The sequence below is a fragment of the Ceratotherium simum genome, chromosome 2 (genome assembly GCF_057802395.1).
Source record: "Ceratotherium simum simum isolate JZ-2026a chromosome 2, ASM5780239v1, whole genome shotgun sequence".
NCBI lineage: Eukaryota > Metazoa > Chordata > Mammalia > Perissodactyla > Rhinocerotidae > Ceratotherium > Ceratotherium simum.
Genome location: NC_141901.1, coordinates 54,211,063 through 54,230,791, shown reverse-complemented (window position 1 = coordinate 54,230,791; position 19,729 = coordinate 54,211,063). Strand labels below are relative to the sequence as shown.

The following is a 19,729-nucleotide window of genomic DNA, read 5'->3' as shown; positions in this document are numbered from 1 at the left end:
CTAGAAAAGTCTTGCTCAAATACCATTTATAGTTTCACAAACAAGTGGACTACAGTTTGATTTATTTTGTTTTAGGGACACCTTGCCTTGAACCAAGGAGCCAGTTTGAAGTTAAAATTATGTGTATCTTTTTCACCACTTTTATGGAGCTTTCTCTTACTGCGATGGAGCTCAGGAAGTGGAGGAAGCAAAAATACACTGCTGTTCTGAGTCTAAGTCTGATGGGAAAGGACTAGTTAGTAATATCAGTTGTGTTGAGCTAGTTAGATTGAACAGTTTGTTGGGGAAAGTCACCAGGCTGTCTTATAGTCATCACAGTAAAGAAGAGAACTGGCACATGGTTATGCCCATACTTTGCTTTTGAGGAAAACAGATTTTTTTTTTAATTGATGTTTTAATGGTTTCTAACATTGTGAAATTTTGGGTTGTACACTTTTGTTTGTCCATCACCATATATATGACTCCCTTCACCCCTTGTGCCCACTCCCTACCCCCACTGCCCCTGGTAAGCACAGTCCAGTTTTCTCTGTCCATGTGTTGGTTTATATTCCACATATGAGTGAGATGATACAGTGTTTGTCTTTCTCTTTCTGGCTTATTTCACTTAACATAATACGCTCCAGGCCCATCCATGTTGTTGCAAATGGGACGAATTTGTCTTTTTTTATGGCTGAGTAGTATTCCATTGTATATATATATACCACATTTTCTTAATCCAATCGTCAGTCGAGGGACACTTAGGTTGCTTCCACTTCTTGGCTATGGTGAATAATGCTGCAATGAACATAGGGGTGCATAAGCCTCTTTGGATTGTTGATTTCAGGTTCGTTGGATAGATTCCCAGTAGTGGGATGGCTGGATCATAGGGCATCTCTATTTTTAATTCTTTGAGGAATCTCCATACCGTTTTCCATAGAGGCTGCACCAATTTGCATTCCCACCAGCTGTGTATGAGAGTGAGGAAAACAGATTTTTAAAAGTTTATAGCATCTGTAGGTGTGGTTCCAAGACTAGAGATTTCTGAAAGAAAAGTTATGTAAAGAAATTCTTATGGGTGCACAGAATGCCCTGAGCAGCTCAGATCTTTGAAAAGATGTGTGTGATTGATAGATGGAAGGAGCACGTAATCACATTTATACAGAGCTAAGTAGGCTGTAAGAAATAAATATTTAAGAATTTTCTTTTCTACAGGCCAGAGCTCAAAAGGAGCTAAGATACTTCACAGAGCACAAAGAGCTTTTAAGTTTGTGTTTGGAGCAAGAGCAACAAGAAGGAAGAGGGTAGGCTTACTATCAGAAGATGTTGTTAATGTCAGCTGTTACAGGCAGAAATCAGACATATACCATTCTTACTTTGCTTCTGTAATCTTGAACTAGCAGAATTACTTTTCCAACAGTAAAAGGTAAAACAAACAACCAGGAACGGGGGTAATTAAATTAAAAAAAAAGGATGAGAGGATAGTAAGAGTATCATCCACTTTAAATGAATTTACATTTTCAGGACCCAACTGAAGTGCTCCCAGGAGTTGAAGACACTCGCAGATATGATCTCAGGGTTGTCAAGATTCTCTGTGGAATCATGGAGAATGTGGGAAGTACCGAGAGACTGAAGAGAGACAAATGTCCTAGTTTCCTAAAAGGCGTAAAGTAGGTTGTGAAAACTTAAGTCTGCTTCCCTAACTTTAAACTATTGCAAAATTTAAAAAGAATGTTAAAAAAATAAAATAAAATATTAGAAGTGTCTAGAAAAGAATGGAATGATCACCAAGAATCAATGTGAATTTATAAGAACAAGATATGCCAAACTGAAATTTTTTTTATTTTATAATTACTACTGTACTAGAGAATAGTAAAGACATGTTGTATCTTGACTTTAGCAAGTGGTTGACAAAGTCTCTTAGACCATCCCTATGGAAAAGACAATGAAGTGTTGGCAGTTAGATTGATTTACAGCTGTCTGCATGGCCACATCTATGCTGGCATACGACAGGTTTCTCTAAATAATAACTAGTACCTCTACACACTGATTCCTCAAAGAGAACTGGTAGTGAATATTAACTTGCATATATTCAGAAAGTATGGATTTGTAGTTTTGAGTTCTTTTGTCTACGGATTTGTATATTGAAACTTGAGTGCCTGGATTTATTCATATGATTGAGATTTCAGTTATAGACTTTTCCCCACCTGAGCTGTATTTGTAAGATATATAGATCTATTTTTAGGTTTCATAAAGCAACTTGACTTATAAATCACTTAGAAGTGAAGGAATAATCTTAACACTTAAAGCAAAGTCTGGCTGGGTGAGAATGCTAAATTATGAAGAATTTTTTCTATTTGTTTAACAACTGCATTAACCCCAAGTAAATGTTCTTCATACCTTTGAAATGTTAAGTTTCTGTGAAACTCGCCCTAAACAAAAGGCTGAAGTTCATATACAATTTGATAATATAGATATATTCAGCATGGTCTTTGTGAGTTAATGTTTCTGTTGGCATTATAGTAATTGCACAGTCATCTGCCTATTCAGCATATTTCAACTTTTGTGTTTTTTTTCGGTGAGGAAGATTGTCCCTGAGCTAACATCTGTTGCCAATCTTCCTCTTTTTGCTTGAGGAAGATTGTCCCTGAGCTAACATCTGTGCCAGTCTTCCTCTATTTTGTATGTGGGACACTGCCACAGCATGGCTTGATGAGCAGTATGTAGGTCTGCGCCCGGGATCCGAACCCACGAACCCCAGGCCACCAAAGCGGAGTGTGCAAACTTAACTACTATGCCACCAGGCTGGCCCCTTGTACTTTTTTTTTTTTTTTTTTAAACAAATTCCCTGGAATTTTATCAAAGAGAGAACCATAGTATTCTGTCACCTTACAAAAGTTCTTTTGATTTCTTGAGGTAAGGAAGTCCATGATAACTGCTGTATCCAATATATTTTATTATTAATTATTAATCTTAAAGAATGCCAACCCATGTAATTTGTTAATCTTTTGTAATTGATATTTCATTGGTATTTGTACTCTTTGGTCTCCAACCTCAGGAATGCGTGATGATGTTCTTAAATAGTTGCACATTTTAAATAAAATATCACATTTATGAAATTGTCCCTCACCCTTTTCTTTGCAGCTGTTCATCTCAGCATTGCATCCAGAATCCCAGTAGAAGTTGAGGGTGAAAATTGAGAGTGCAATTCCAGCCCTGATAATTCTAGGTGTTATTTTTTTAAATCTAGCTCTTTCTGCTTTAACTAGCCTCTTAGTCTTAAGATCTTGTAGATTCTTGAAACAGGAATTGAGTTGTTTTAACTTCATTTCCCCTTTAGAGACCCCTTCATGCTGTAATTTGTGTTCTGTGATTTTTATTATGGCTTTGTCTTTAATTATATCTAATTTAGTGGCTGTTTTTTTGTTTTTTTTTGGTGAGGAAGATTGGCCCTGAGCTAACATCTGTTGCCAATCTTTCTCTTTTTGCTTGAGGAAGGTTGGCCTCGAGCTAACGTCTGTGATTGGCTGTTATTTTTATAGATTAAAATCTAATCTGGGTTCTTAGCATTTTATAGTTACCTCTGTGAATTATATCATACCTTATAGTAAAGTTTCAAATTAAAAAACAAAAAAGAAAATCTTGAGTTAAAAAAAAGTGTTGATTCAGATTGTTTTCTTTAATTATACAGGCATTATCTTTTACCCACATTAAATCTATTCCTGAAAATATTTTGGATAGCAGATTTTTAGATATTGGAGCCTATATTATATTATTTTAAATGGGAAAAAACAATGATGCATTCTCTGTCTATTCAAAAACCCTAACTAAACTTCCACAAATATCACTAAAGCAGTTTTTTAAAAAAATTATTTTATTGATGTCATATTGGCTTATAACTTTGTGTAATTTCAGGTGTATGTTATTATATATCAGTTTCTGTATAAACTGTATCGTGTTCACCACCAATAGTCTAGTTTTTATCCATCATCATACATGTGTGCCTGTTTATCCCTTTTGCCCCTCCCCCACCCTTCCCCTCTGGTAACCACTAATCTGTTCTCTTTATCCATGTGTTTGTTTATCTTCCACATATGAGTGAAATCATATAGTGTTTGTCTTTGTCTGGCTCATTTCGCTTAGCATAACACCCTCAAGGTCCATCCATGTTGTTACAAATGGTATGATTTTGTCTTTTTTAATGGCTGAGTAGTATTCCATTATATACATATACCACATCTTCTTTATCCATTCATCTGTAGATGGGCACTTGAGTTGCTTCCACGTCTTGGCTATTGTGAATAATGCTATGATGAACATAGGAATGCTTGAATCTCTTTGAATTGTTGATTTCATGTTCTTCAGATAAATAGCCAGTAGTGGGATAGCTGGATCCTATGGTATTTCTATTTTTAATTTTTTGAGAAATCTCCATACTCTTTTCCATAGTGGCTGCACCAGTTTGCATTCCCACCAGCAGTGTCTGAGGGTTCCCTTTCCTCCACATCCTCTCCAACATTTATTTCTTATCTTGTTAATTACAGCTATTCTGATGAGTGTAAGATGATATCTCATTGTAGTTTTGATTTGCATTTCCCTAATACTTAGTGATGTTGAACGTCTTTCCATGTGCTTGTTGGCCATCTGTATATCTTCTTTGGAAAAATGTCTGTTCATATCCTCTGCACATTTTTTGATCAGGTTGTTTGTTTTTTTGTTGTTGAGTTGTAGAGTCCTTTATGTGTTTTGGAAATTAACACCTTGTTAGATATATGATTTGCAAATATTTTCTCCCAGTTGGTGTCTTTTCGTTTTGTTCATGGTTTCCTTTGCCTTGCAGAAGGTTTTTAGTCTGATGTAGTACCATTTGTTTATTTTATCTTTTGTTCCCCTTGCCTGAGTAGACATTCACAAAGATACTGCCAAGACTGATGTTAAGAGTGTACTGCCTATATTTTCTTCTAAGAGGTGTGTGGTTTCAAGTGTTACATTCAAGTCTTTAATTCATTTTGTTAATTTTTGTGTACGGTGTACTAAAACATTTTTAAACACCTGTATAACAATCCAGCAAAGCTTTGTATAATATTTATTGCAAGCATTTGAAACACCCTTACCTAATTTTTATAATACTTAATGAACTCATTATTGGGTATATTTTGTTTAATAACAATGAAACTGTACAGTATTGATTATGAATTAGATTTTTCTTCTACCCAGCAATGAACAAATACTGTAATATAAGTAAAAAATAATATGATTCTGTCTAAATTGGCCTCAGGTTGGTGGGGCTCCTAAAATGCCTAGCAGAAGCAATTTCTGGGACTAGAGATTCTTCTGTGTTATCCCTGTAAATATCTTTCAGGTTTTGTTCTTTGATCACAAAGGTTACCCCTTTCCTCAGCATTTATTTTTGGCAAGGCAAAACAGGGACTTTTTGGTTTGTGTTTATTAGTTTAGGATCTGAATGTTATCTCTAAACTTTAGAAGCACTCTGATTTCCTGCTTATATTAACACCCTCTCATATAGGTTATGTTTATTTATACATGTGAGAAAACACCAACAGAGGGGATTAGAAATGTTACATTATGGAATAATAGTTAAAAGAATGAATTGATTTGTAGTAACCTTTTGATTTATCTAACCTTGTCATAACTATGCTGTCCCAATTAAAACAGAGTATATTTTAATCAACTAGTCATTTTTTCTTCAATAAGATACTCTATTTTGTCTTAGCGTTGCTCTTTTCTAATTATCTGAAGTCTTGTCTAATGAACAATGTTTGGATTGCTTGGATTTTCATTTTAAGTTCAACTCTTACTACAAATTCATTGCTATCAGATACCTATAGTCGCATATTTTTCTCCTTAATATTTCTGGGATCTTTAATATTCCTCGGTTTATCTCCCATTTCTCCCACAAATAAGGAAAAAAATCTTTCACTCTCTTATTTATTCACAGTGTATCTAGGAGTCAAGCAAATGGACAGAAAATACCTGTTCAATCTAGTGATAGGCAGAAGGCTCTGAGGTAGGGTCCGTTTGGCCTTTTCGATGCCAATGTGGGTGGAGCATAGTTTGAGAGGGGGAAGTGTGAGTGAATTTGGGTCAGAGATGGCCAGAGCTAGGCCCTGTTTAAAGATTTTATTTATTTATTTTTTTCCCCCAAAGCCCAGTAGATAGTTGTGTGTCATAGCTGCACATCCTTCTAGTTGCTGTATGTGGGACGCGGCCTCAGCATGGCCGGAGAAGCAGCGCGTCGGTGCGAGCCCGGGATCCGAACCCGGGTCGCCAGCAGTGGAGCGCGCTCACTTAACCACCAAGCCACGGGGCCGGCCCTAGGCCCTGTTTAGAAGTTTGGCTTTTATTCCAAGTGCAATAAGAAGTCATTGGGTGGCTCTCAACAGAGTAGTGATTGTCTGATTTATGCTTTAAATCTCACTCTGGTTTCTGTGTGAATCGTGGGAGCAGAAAGGAGGCAAGAATGGATGCAGGGAGACCGAATAGAAGGCTGTTACATAATTCCAGATGGGAGCTGATGGTAGGTTAGATTAGGGTGGTGTCAATGGAAATGGAGAGAAGTGGACAGCATGGGATATGTTTTGGAGGTGTAACTGACAAAAGTTGCTAATGGATTGGATGTGGGGGATAGAAGTGAAAAGGACACGTAAAGGATGACTTCTAGCTTTTGGGTTTGTTCTGCTGGGTTGGTGGTGCTGTGATTTTCTAAGACAGGGACAACTAGAGGAGAGGAAAACATTGGGGGAGAATGGAATTAAGACTTCTGTTTTGGCTTTCTGAAATCTGAGGTGCTTATTTGCCTTCCACATGTATCTGCAATGTATATGAATGAAGTTGATGAGTTTGGAGCTTCGTAGAGTTAGGTCGGGGATAGAGACATGATAAGAATTTGGAAGTCATCAGTATATAGATGGTATTTAAAGCCATGGGACTGAATGAAATTACCTTGTCATCTTCTCTTACCTATACCTTATCCCTCCCCTACCGTGTAAAATTATGCCCACATTATATATTTCAGGTATATATTTTAATTGTAGTAGCTACAATAGTTTGGTGTTAGTTATCTTGTTTTTAGTAAAATATTCTGATTTCTTTTGCCTGTTTATTGCTAAGTGGTTTAAGGGTATTCAATCACTATTATCTGTATTTAACTGGAGATCTAACAGTTACATGTGTTTTTTTGTAGGCAAAGTCATTAATAAAGATTTGAGACATTACCTGAGTCTTCAGTTTCAGAAAGGATCAATTGACCACAAACTGCAGCAAGTGATCAGAGATAATCTCTACTTGAGAACCATTCCATGTAAGTATGAGATGGAATAAAAGAAATGAGGTCAAAATATCCCTATTTAACTAATCAAATGCTAGAAACAATTCAGTAGAGTATCTCCTATGAAACTGTGAAGATGAAGCTGGGGCACTAGAATGAAACAAGAATTGGCTAAGGAGAAAAATTTTCAGAGGACTTGTGAGGGTTTTGTTTTTAAAAGTAGAAAAACAAGAAGATTCTATATTGTGAATTTTTAAAGTCATTAGACTTTTAAGAATTTAAGACTATGTATGTGCATGTTGCAAACTAGATTTTATTCCTATAAATTGATTTCTAAAGCCTATGCAGTAAGAAGACTTTTTTGCTCTCAATGCCTTGTACGCTGAGAACAAATGTTTTTGTATTGATTATTAAGACATTATTAATTTTAAAATCTGCTCCTTCCCCAAAGGAAAAAAGAAAGAAGCATGCAATGCCTTCTTTGTGGTAATCCATTTTGAATTTTTATCTAGATGTTGGTATATCTATTCCAGCCTTAATAGCTTTCGTAGGAAATGTAATGGTGTTTTGAGTTTCTTTTTTTTTTTTAACACATAACAAGAATTCATGTATGTTTAAGTTTTGGTTTTAGTTAGTGCAGGTCTGGGGAAGAATAAAAAGTGGTAAACAATAAAAGAGCATAAAAGGACATTCTTGTTTGTTTTTCCTTTCAATATATTTGTAAGTGCTTATGGATACCAGCTTTTATAATTGTCCTGGAATTCTTGATTTCTTTTTCTTGTTATTTACTCTTACACCATGTCCAGTCCATCAGCAAGCCTTCCTAATGATGCTTCTTAAATATCTATCCCTCTTCACTGCCTTAGACCTTTACCCTTTCTTGCTTGGACTATATATTTTTTAAACAATAAATAGCATTATGTAGTGGCAAAGAGCTAGTTAAACTGACTTCAAAATCTTGATTCTAGCATCTTACTGGTTGCTTCACTTTGGGCAAGTTACTTAATTTTCCTGAGCCTCAGACTCTCCATATATAAAATGTGAATAACAAGACTCACCTCATATAGTTGTTATTAGAGTTAAAATGAGACTGTGAATATAAACCACTTGGCCTAGAGTAGGCGCTCAAGCAGTGTTTGCCCCTTCCCCGTGCCACTGCATCCCCTGCCTCCTGTGTCTCCTCAGTCTGCTCTGTCTTTAAAGTGCACGTCTGATTCTTGTCCATCTATAGTTTATCCTTCAAAGACTCCCAGTGACTACCGGTCTAGACTTGTTAACATGGTATAAAATATTTTGTTTTTTTGTTTTAAAGTGTGACTTCTTATATATGATTTCCTCCTGTAAATCCACCTTGCTAGATTTCAGAATTGCAACTCCCGCCTTCTTTTCTTTGCATTTGCCTTATATCTTTGTCCATCTTTTTATTCTTTTATCTTTCAAAATTTCTTTGTTTTATTAATAGTGTTGGACTTTGTAGCCAATGTGAAACTTTCTTCATATTTATTGATGTGTTCAATATCTTTAGTCTCAGTTTTGTCATGTTTTTCTATTTTACCCATATACAAGTCTTTTATATAAAAAGTCTTTCACTATGTATCTGTTTTATTTGATCTCTCTCTTTCTGGGAAGGTTTATGTCCTTATTCTAATGGCTACCTTTTATACCTTTATATAATACTCTTTGTTCCTCCTCCCTCCCTTTTTTATTTTTGCTCCAAATATAAGCAATATTAAAATTACCTAGTCATCTCTTCTTTCCCCTTCCCTTTCTCCCTCCCATCGTCTGACTTGAAGTAATATCTTTTCTTTTTTTTTTTTTTGGTGAGGAAGATTGTCCCTGAGCTAACATATGTTGCCAATCTTCCCCTTTTTGCTTGAGGAAGATTGTCCCTTAGCTAACATCTGTGCCAGTCTTCCTCTATTTTGTATGGGGGATGCCACCACAGCATGGCTTGATGAGCTGTGTGTAGATCCACGCCTGGGATCTGAACCCATGAACCGTGGGCTGCCGAAGCAGAGCATGCGAGCCTAACCACTATGCCACCAAGCTGGCCCCAGAAGTAACATCTTTTTACTACCAACAAATGTAATCAGTGAGCTTATTCTACTTTGCGTATGCTTTCCTCATTCTCACTGTTTTTTGATACTTGAGCTGTATCTATATTGGCAAAACAAAGAGCCATTACATACTGCACTCTTCCCTTTATAATCATCCTTTATTCTTTATTCTGTGGGTTAATACATACTTAATCTAACTACCAATCATTATGTTGTTGTTTCTTCAATAATGGTCATTGTCTAGAGCTTGTTTTCTACTAGATTTCCCAGGAAGGGTTCACAGAATCATCATAGCGGTTTGTCTGTGGCTTTTATACTTTAAAGTTTGTTTGGATGGATATTAACTATTTGGCTCATATTTTCTTTTCTTGACTATCTTAATTATATTAGTCAATTATCTAATTGTCGTCTGGCATAAAGTATTGCTCTTAAAAAGTGTGAAAACAATCTTATTTTCATTCCTTTATAAGTAACTTGGTATTTTGCCTGCATGAGGTGTCTCAGGGCAGCATTTTTATTTCTTAACTCTAGAGCTCCCTCTTTCCTTGTTAAAACAAGTTAATAAAAATATGTACTTGTACTTTGTGCTGCCCTTTTCCACTTTTACTTGGATCTTCTTTTAAATTTACTTCTACTGTCCTAGTTTTGCAGTTTCTCCTCATTGTGAGGTTTTGTTCTAGAGAGGAGCTACGGCTTATTTCATTTTAATTATAGGGTCCAAAGAGCTGCAGCCTTTTCAGGTCCTAACAGGATCTTTTAACTTACAAATTTAAGTGTCTACAACCCCTCCAAGAACCTAGATGCAATGATGTATCAGTAGCAGCTAGCACACCAAATGGTCACATCTGGTCTCTAATTATCATTCTTTACCAAAAGTTACCAGATCTTCTTGGAAAAAAAATCTGATTTTTTTGGGGGGCAAGGAAAGTACAAGATGAGCTTGGAACATCTAATTGTACCAGAAAATATGTAAATGCTTAAAAAGTTATGAGGAGATATCAGAAGGACATAGGGAAAAAAAGCCACCTAGAAGGGGTGCCCACTGACAAAATTTGAGACAATTTGAGCAACAAAATTAATGAGAGAGAGAGAGAGAGAGGGAGAAACACTTCTGCCGTTGTCAGACATTGCACTATAGGTAGAACAAGACTGTGATCACTAAGAGAAAAGGAAAGGAGACTACACACAAAGGAGACCTATGATTTTCTCCACTTTCTGCCTGGAGGCACTTTCTGGGCCACAGTACAGGGATGGAGAGCCCAGGCAGAGTACAGAAGACTCTGAGTTGAGGGAACAGAAATCTAAGTTCAAGAAGTCTGAAGGGTCTGGAATTTGCAGGACAGGGTGTCAGAGAGAGCTATGAAGAAAAGGAGCTCAAGCAGTCTGTGCAAGTGCCCCCTTGAGTCAATTGCTGAATACTAAGCTGAGAATGTATAAGATGAGACTTCCTGTGGCCAGGCAAAGAATTCTTGGGGAGCTGTAAGGTTAGCAATTCCAAGAACCTACACAAGGCTGGGAGAAATTTGAGTTCCAACCAGCCTGAGTGGAGAGACCCCAGAAGGGTCATGGCTTACTAGTAGGGCTAAAATAGCCAGCCATAGATTAAGCAACTTGAGACCCACTTTAACAAAGCTTAGTTAAGACAGCCCCCAAAGGATCAGGTAAATATTTACGTAACTTAACTGTTAGGAAAAAGAAAGAAAGAACGGAAAGAAGAGAGGGAGGGAGAAAAAAAATGAACATTCTTAAATGAAGACAACAAAATCTAGACACTGAATAACATAATATTCACAATGTCCAGCATCTAATAAAAAATTGCTAGACATGCAAAAAAGCAAGAAAATGTGACCCATAATCAAAAGAAAAGTCAGCTGATTAAAAAAAAAAAAACCCAGAAATGACACAGATAATGATGTGACCATACCAAGAATTTTAGTTACTATAAATAGGCTCAAGGTTCTAAAGGACAATATGAATAGAATGAAGAGAAAATGGAATATATTTTTAAAAAAGAACTAAATGGAGCTTCAAAAATTCACTGGATGGGCTTCACAGCAGATTAGAAACTGCAGAAGAAAAGATCAGTGAACTTGAAGACATAGTAATATAAACTAATCAAACTGAAAGACAGAGAGGAAAAAGACTGAAAATGTAAACTCTTTTTTAAACAACCAAAGAGAGAGACTTCTACTTCTGCCATGAAGAGCTGACTTGTACTGGATTTACCCTCTTGTCATAAACAACTACAAATTGGGCAAGATATATGTAACAGCTGTTTTCAGACATTGGATTACAGATGGAACAGAACTGTGATCTATTTCATTTTGCCCTGTGGCACACTATCAAGACAAAGTGGAGGAAGCAGAAAGAATATTATAAGAAATAGGCTGAAAATTTTCCAAATTTTATGAAAACTATAAATCTACAGATCTAAGAAGCTTAAAAAAACCCCAAGCAGAAGAAACCTAGAAAAACCACATCAAGGTATGTCATAATCTAATTGCTGAAAACCAGTGAAAAGGAGAAAATGTGAAAGACAGACAGGAAAAAAAAGATACATTACATACAAGAAAACAAAGAATGACTGCAGACTTATCAACTGAAACAGTACAAGCCAGAAGTCATCAAATGTCATCTTTCACGTGCTGAAAGGAAAAAATGCCAACCTGGATTTCTATATACAACAAAAATATCATTAAAAATAAAGAATTTTTCAGACAAAAAAAGTTGAGGAAATTTTTCATGAGTAGACTTGCACTGTAAGAAATATTAAAGGAAATTTTTCAGGTGGAATGAAAATGATAAAAAAGTGATAGAACTGAAAGGAAGATAGACAACTTCGTAATTATAGTTCAAGATTTCAACACCCATTTTAGGAAAAGTATGCAAAAAGTCAATAAGGTTATAACATGAGTAACAATTTCAACCAACTTGACCTAATTGCTATTTATTAGAATATGCCATCCAACAACAGAAGAATATGCATTCTTTTCTAGTGCATATGGAACATTTACAAATATAGATCATATTCTGGACCATAAAACATCAGTCAATAAATTTAAGAGGATTTAAATCATGCAAAATATGTTTTCTGATCATAATGGAATTAAATTAGAAATCATTAACAAAAAGATATCTGGAAAATCTCCAAATGTTTGGAAATTAAGTAGCACACTTCTATCTAACCTGTGAGTTACAGAATGAGACAAAAGAAAACTAGAAAATATCACACATATCAACATATCAAACACAACATATCAATTTGTGGGATGGTGCTACAGCAGTGTTTAGAGGGAAATTTATAATATTAAATGCTTATATTAGAAAATAATAAAGTTCTCAATGGTCTAAACTTCTTCCTTAAGAATCCAGAAAAGAAGAGCAAAGTAAACCTAAATTAAGTAAAAGGAAGGAAATAATGAGGATAAGAGCAGAAATCAATGACCTAGAACACAGAAAAACAATAGAGAAAAATCAATGAAACCTGAAGCTCGTTCTTTCAGATCAATAAAACTGATAAAATTCTAGCTATACTGCTCAGGAGAAAAGGGAGAAAACACTAATTAATCACGAATGAGAGAGATGGCATCACTAAAAATCCTACAGACGTTAAGTGGATGACAACTTTAAGCCAATAAATCCAACTATTCAGATGAAATGGACAAATTCTTTGGAAGACAAAAACTACCAATGCTCACTCAAGAAGAAATAGAGGAACAGAACAGCTCTCTTATCTATTAAAGAAATTGAATTTGTAGTTTCTAAGTTTCCCATAAAGAAAACTTCAGGCCTGGATGGTACTGGTGAATTGTTCCAAGCATTTAAGAAAGTAATAATGCCAATTCTACACAAACACTTCTAGAAAATAGAGGAGGAGGGAACACTTCCCAGTTCATCTTCTGTGATCTGATCATTATCCTGATTCTAAAACCAGACAATAACATTAAAAGAAACAAATATTCAACCCAAATTTTTCATAAACATAGACTTAAAAATCCTTAAACTATTTTAGCAAATCAATATATAGCAATATATAAAAAGGATAATACATTATGACCAAGTGGGATTTGTCCCAGGGATGCAAGGTTGGCATAACATTTGAAAATTAATACAGTAACAGACGAGAAAAGAAAAACTATGTAATCTTCTCAATAGATGCAGGAAAAACATTTGACAAAATTCAACTCTCATTCGTGATAGAATCTCTCAGAAAACTAGTCTGCCAGTTATTACTTACTACCTGTTGGCTTTAAATTTACTCTTTTTGCCTGCTTATGATACTGTAACATTTCTCCCTTGCCAACTGGCACAATGTTAAGCGTTGTCAGTAGAGAGTGCAGGAAGGATACTGGAGAAAGAAGAGGCTTCTTTTCCTGGTTCCAGTGTGTGTTTTTCTTTTTGTCCTACCTGCAAAAAGACCCTCAGTAAGTTTCAGCAGTATTCTAGCAATCAGCGTCCCAGCGGCAAATTCAGTGGCACACCTGCTGGGGGGCTTCCCAGCAGCAAATTCAGCAACATCCTAATAGATGGCTTCATGCACCAGCTAACTTCCTTGCAGTTTCCCGATGAGTTCTGTGGGCACCCTAGCTGGCTCCCCAGATTTCAGCAGTGTCCCCTTCAAGTAGTTTTCCAATGGGTTTCTGGCAAGTCCAGCCAGTGTCTAGTAAGTTCAAAACACGCTCCCTACCACCACCACAGGTAGCTTGCTGGCAAATTTCATTCATACTCCAGCAGACAGTTCCCTGCCTGCCAGCCTTGACCCACTGACTGTGAACCAGCTCTGTCGCCAGGTTACTAACACACCCTTTCCAATGAGGTCTGAATTTCAGACTTTTGGAGCGTCCTTTCCTTCCAAGTTTGTTCCTTACTTGGGTATTCCCCCTCAGTTGTAGGGTGGTATTTTTTAGAGTTCTCTTTTATTTCCTGTTAGTTAATTCCTTGTAAGTAGTTAATAATTCTTTATATTAAGCTGTCCTTGTTCAAGTTACTGTGTAGTTTCTCCCTGCTGTTGGGACCCTGGCTCTTACAGAACTGGTAGTGGTCCCAGGGGACAGACCCTCTAAGAAGCAATTTTAGAATTGGGTTTGGTTGTGTTCTTGGGCTTGAGTGCAGTGCCAAGTTCCTTCCAGTGGCAAGTAGGATACTCATAATTTATGACAAGAAGTGGTATCACAATTGAATCACAGTATAACCTGTGATTGATTGTGGTGAAGTGCCAGCTGAACCACGTACCTTGGGAATCCAAATAACTGCTGCACTTGCCCATTATGGCAGTAATGATGGCTGCAAACCCTGTGGTGGGGGTTAGATTCTCCTGAGTGCACCAAGCACTTCAAGAGAGAAAATGACAATATAAAGTCAACTAGTTCATTGTTATTATGAACTAATATAACAAGATTATAATAACACTTTTAAATTATCTCTACCTGATACAGACATTTGTTAATAGAAAACCTTAAAAGAAGGGAACATTAACACAAAATAAATACCAAATAAAAATCATTTAAAATTTGAAAGATAATACCACACATATTTAATATTTGAATTTTTCACTACTAAAGTGAAATTTTAAAGCACACAATTATCAGTTGCATTATCTGATGGTCTTGATCTTTGGTAACAAATATTCCAGACATAGAAAAAATTTTTCATTTTGCATTGATATTCATCAAATTGTTAAGTGTGTGTCCAAAAGCATCATCAAATTGGGCATTAGTCATTAGTCATTCATATAGGCTTGTTTTCTTTTTTAATGATGAAAATATTTTGTCTCCTTGCCCTGATTTTGGTTTTGCCATTGAAATTCTATATTGCTTTTACTTCAGCTTTTAGACTGAAGTAAACTTCAGTTTCTGATTTCAGGTTGGAGTGTTCCACAACAATATTCACATCTTTACATTTCTTCTATTACAGTATTTACGAACCACTGAAACGTGTAGCAAATACTCAAACAGTGGAAAGTGCCAGAGAACATTGCTGGATAATATTCAGATAATAGTTAAATCTCCCAACAATCATTACACAGAATCACATGTAAAAAGTGCCAATTTAATGACGTATTTAGCCTCTAAAACTTGTAATTTTTTTGCAATACTACTCATAGGATTTATGTAAAATATGAATGCATATAATCTTATTAATATTGTTTTTTCAGGAAAGACCCACTGTTAGCAGACAGGGCCTCGACTGCACACATACAGCATGGGAACAGCTGCGTTAGGACTGACTGAGAAGACTGTGATGCTGCTCTCCCATATGCTTGTGTCCTGGTCCCTGGAAATGTCAACTTTAACATTTGACCCTACTTTTCAGTGTTTCCTGCTCTTGCTTTAAATTGATATCATTAGATTCCTTCAAACCAGTAACATCTCTGTGTCAAGTTATTAAGCTTTAATTCTTGCTGGAGAATTATAATACTTTTTTTCTTATTTTCCCTATCAACTGATTTTTCTTGGGATTTAGAAAAAGTAAATTTGCCAAGAAACTCCAAGAAGGAATTCCTACATGGAAACACTAATGTAAGTAAGCTGCAGCTCTCATTTGGGACATTTTCTTATTAAAGTTAAACATACACTTTTATGACCCAGCAATTCCACTCCTAGGTGTTAACCCAACACAGATTTAAATATATATCTACCCAAAGACTTGTAAGGTTATAGCAGCTTTATTTTTAATATCCAGAATCTGGAAACAACCCAAATGTCCCTCAGTGGTGAATACTTAATCAAATTTTGGTGTATCTGTACAATGGAATACCACTCAGCAATAAAAGGATATTGAACCACAACATGAATAAATCTCAAAAGTGTCATGCTAAGTGAAAGAAGCCAGACAAACCACTACTGGAATCAAATTAATGTCTGATTCCATTTATATAAGATTCTATTAAAGGCAAAACTATGGTGACAGCACATCAGCAGCCGCCACAGCATGGGAGACTGCAAAGGAGCACAAGGAAACTTTTGGAGGTGAGGGTTCCCAAAGCTCATAGAATTGTACAGTTAGAATTAGTGAATTTTATTGTAGATAAATTATATCCAAATAAAGTGACCAAACAAACTCCCATAATTGTATTCTTTTATATCATCAATAATTAGAAAATGAAAGTTTACAAAAAGATACCATTTATAATAGCATAAAAATATTTGAAATACCTAGAAATTAATCTCTAAAGAAGTATAAAGACCTCTGTAAGGTAAAATTAAGGGACATTAAAGAAGATCCAAATATATTGACAGAGTTTTCTTGTTCATAGATTAAAGACTCAATATGTTGAAGATATCAGTTCTCCTCAAATTGATTAATAGATTCAATCTAAACCCATAAAAATTCCAGCATTTTTAGCCTGCTTCTCTGATTCCAGGATTTATATGGAAAGGCTATGAATAGAAAAAATAAAAAAGACATACTTGCTCTACTATATCACAAGATTTATCATGAAAATATAATAATTATGACATTGTGATAATGGGGCAGAAATGGTCAGTAGATAAATGGAAGTAATAGAATGCCCAGTAACAGACACCCAGTTTTATATAGACATTTCTATATAAGATTTTTATGATAGAAGTGCCATGGCTGATCAGAGGGGAAAATAATTGACTTTTCAATAAATTGTGTTGCGTAGCCATTTGGGAAAAAAAGGAAATTGGACTACTACCTCCTATCAATCCAAAAAAAAAAAAAATCTATTTTAGTGCATTAAACTACTAAGTGTGAAAGGCAAAGCTATAATACAATGTAAAGAATATAGAATATCTCCATGGCCTTGGGAAGGATTTCTTCTAGGCACAAAAAGCATTAGCTATAAAGGAAAGTATTGATAAATTTGACTACACTAAAATGAAAAACTTCTGTCATCAAAACAGCATTAAAAAAATGATGAAAAGAAAATCACAGAGTGGGAGAAGATACTGTCTGTTCTGCTACAGCGTTTGTTTCTATAATGCAAATAGGTTTATACGTGATTGGTAAATAAGTAGGAGAATGATGTCAGTTTAACTGAGGTGATTGATATTGGTTCTTATTCTTTTCCCCAGCAAGCTAATGTTGTGTATCATCAGGTAGCAGTAAGTAAACATAGACTAGACAAACATAGCTGAATGTTGCATGTATTATACGTGATTCACCTCACTTTGGCCTATTTTCTCATTTTGACCATGTGCTTTATGTTACAATTGTTTATTGCACATTTTGCCTTATCTTCATTATTCAGTCAACTCAACCGTCCTTGTACCTCCGTCTGTTGAGCTACTTTTTTCATTTTTTTAATCAGTTTTTAAAGGCAAAGTGATTTTATTTACTCTAATATTTTTTATTAGGAATTTAACACTTTTAAACTGTATTACTATTTTAATTAGGGTTGTTACTGATTTTGCTAGTGCTCTAGTTACAAAGTTACAATAGATTTTGAGAGATCAACCCTGACCCTATGTTCTCCAAAATCTCTATTATTTTTGATGCATGATTTTGCAGAAAGCACTGTTTCCAGAAAGCATATTTCATTTTAGCAGAAACATTCCTTTTGCAACACATATACCTGACAAAGGACTGCAGTGCTTCATCAATACTAAGATACAGCTATTTCACATTTTAACCTTTCTACAATTGGAATGCATCTTACAATAGATGGAATCTTTCAATTATAATTGCCAGGTTTTTTTCTTTTTTAGGGATAAAATAGTGGTGCATTTTAGAAGCTATTGATTGCTTAGATTTGATGAAGCACTGTAGTATCCAGAATGTAAAGAACTACAAATCAATTTTAAAAAGACAGGCAGCCCAACAGAGAAGTGGCAAAAGACTTGAACAGCCACTTCACAACAGAAGACAGCTCTGTGGCTGGTAAATATATGAAAAGAATGTTTAATCTCATGAGGCAGTTGCACATTAAATACACAGTGAGATGCCTTAACATACTTAGCATGTTGGCAGAAGTTTAAAAACCTGATAACAAGTATTGATGTGGACACAGAAGGATGCATATGGTATGATTCCATTCATATGAAGTTACAAAACAGGCAAAACTAAGTGTTGCTTAGAAATGCATTACTAAGTTGGTAAAAACATTTAAAAAAAGAAATCATCACCACAATGTCAAGATGGTGATTACCTTTGGGGGTGGAGGGAGGGAGACATTTTTGATTGGCGGTTTTGACGTCCTGGTAATGTTCTATTTCTTCACTTGGATGGATTTGCTTTATTATTGTTAAACTTTACATATATGTTATATGTACTTTCCTATGTATTTCAGAATAAAATAAAAAGGGGAGAATGATCAGTTATGTCAAATGTTGATAGGTCAGGTAATATGAGGACTGAGACTTGACCATTGGGTTAAGCAAAATGGAGACTATGGATTAAAATAGAAGTTGTCTCAGTGGAGTGGTTGGGGCAATGATCTGATTGGAATGGACTCAGGAGAGAATGAGAGGAGAGGAATTAGAGACTGTGAGTAAACAGAACTCGTTGGAGAAATTTTTATGCAAAAAGGAGAAACGTAGTGGTGACTGGAGGGATGTAGAAAGCTTTATATTAAGTTTACAGAGTATCAGGAAAATATAAAGATGAATTTTTTGGAATGCTGAAGGCAGTGGGGTAGGACAGGGTAAGGGAGAGGACTTTTTGTGTGTATGGGATTACATGTTTTTTTGGGGAGGAATTCAAAATTTATAATACTTATATTTATAAAGAGAATTAACATGAAAGCTACTTTGTAAGTCTTGGAAGTATATATATCGGAATCACACATAACATTTCATATCTATTAATGGAAAGAATCATGAACACCATCTTGCTCAACACCACTTTGCAGAAAGAGAAAGCAACCCAGAAGGGTTAAGTGCTTGCTTAAAATTGTACCATTAATAATAATCCCAGACTAAAACACAGAGTTGCTCCTGTCCCTTGGGTCAGTGCTCTTTTTATAGTATCATTTATAATAAGGTTTGCTCTTAAATCGGGTTTTACATAGTCATTATATTTTGTAGTAGAGCTTTTGGATAATATTTCAATTAGCCTTTGCTGGATAACAGACTACCCTAGAACTTAATGGCTTAAAATAACCATCATGTATTATTTCTCATGATTCCATGAGATGGTGAGCTCAATTAGGACCACTCATGTGGCTGCAGTCACTGGCAGTTCAACTGGGGTTGGAGGGACTAAGATGGCTTTACTCACATGTCTGGGGTCTTGGTGCTGTTTGTTGACTGGGGCTCTCTCATCATGCAGTAGTCTAGCCTGGACTTCCATACATGGTGGTGGGACCATCCCAAGAAGGTGAAGATGGGAGTCTGGACTCCTGAACTTGCACATTATGTCCACATTAAATTATGCAGAGCAAGTCATAAATCCAGTCCAGGGTCAAGAGGTGAGGCAACGGGCCCCATCTCTTGATGGGAAGAGG

The 19,729-nt window shown here is 35.6% G+C and overlaps 1 protein-coding gene across 6 annotated transcripts in view; it reads left to right on the top strand.

Annotated features, from left to right (window-relative positions):
- MAGI3 (membrane associated guanylate kinase, WW and PDZ domain containing 3) overlaps window positions 1-19,729 on the top strand; it is a 234,417-nt gene that overhangs the window by 138,329 nt on the left and 76,359 nt on the right. For 3 of the 6 annotated variants that reach the window (XM_087445275.1, XM_087445293.1, XM_014780007.2), the window contains exon 2: window positions 7,181-7,297. In XM_087445275.1, coding sequence (XP_087301401.1) covers window positions 7,181-7,297 — 117 coding nt within the window. The other 3 variants (XM_087445289.1, XM_087445284.1, XM_087445280.1) reach the window with 3 other exon arrangements.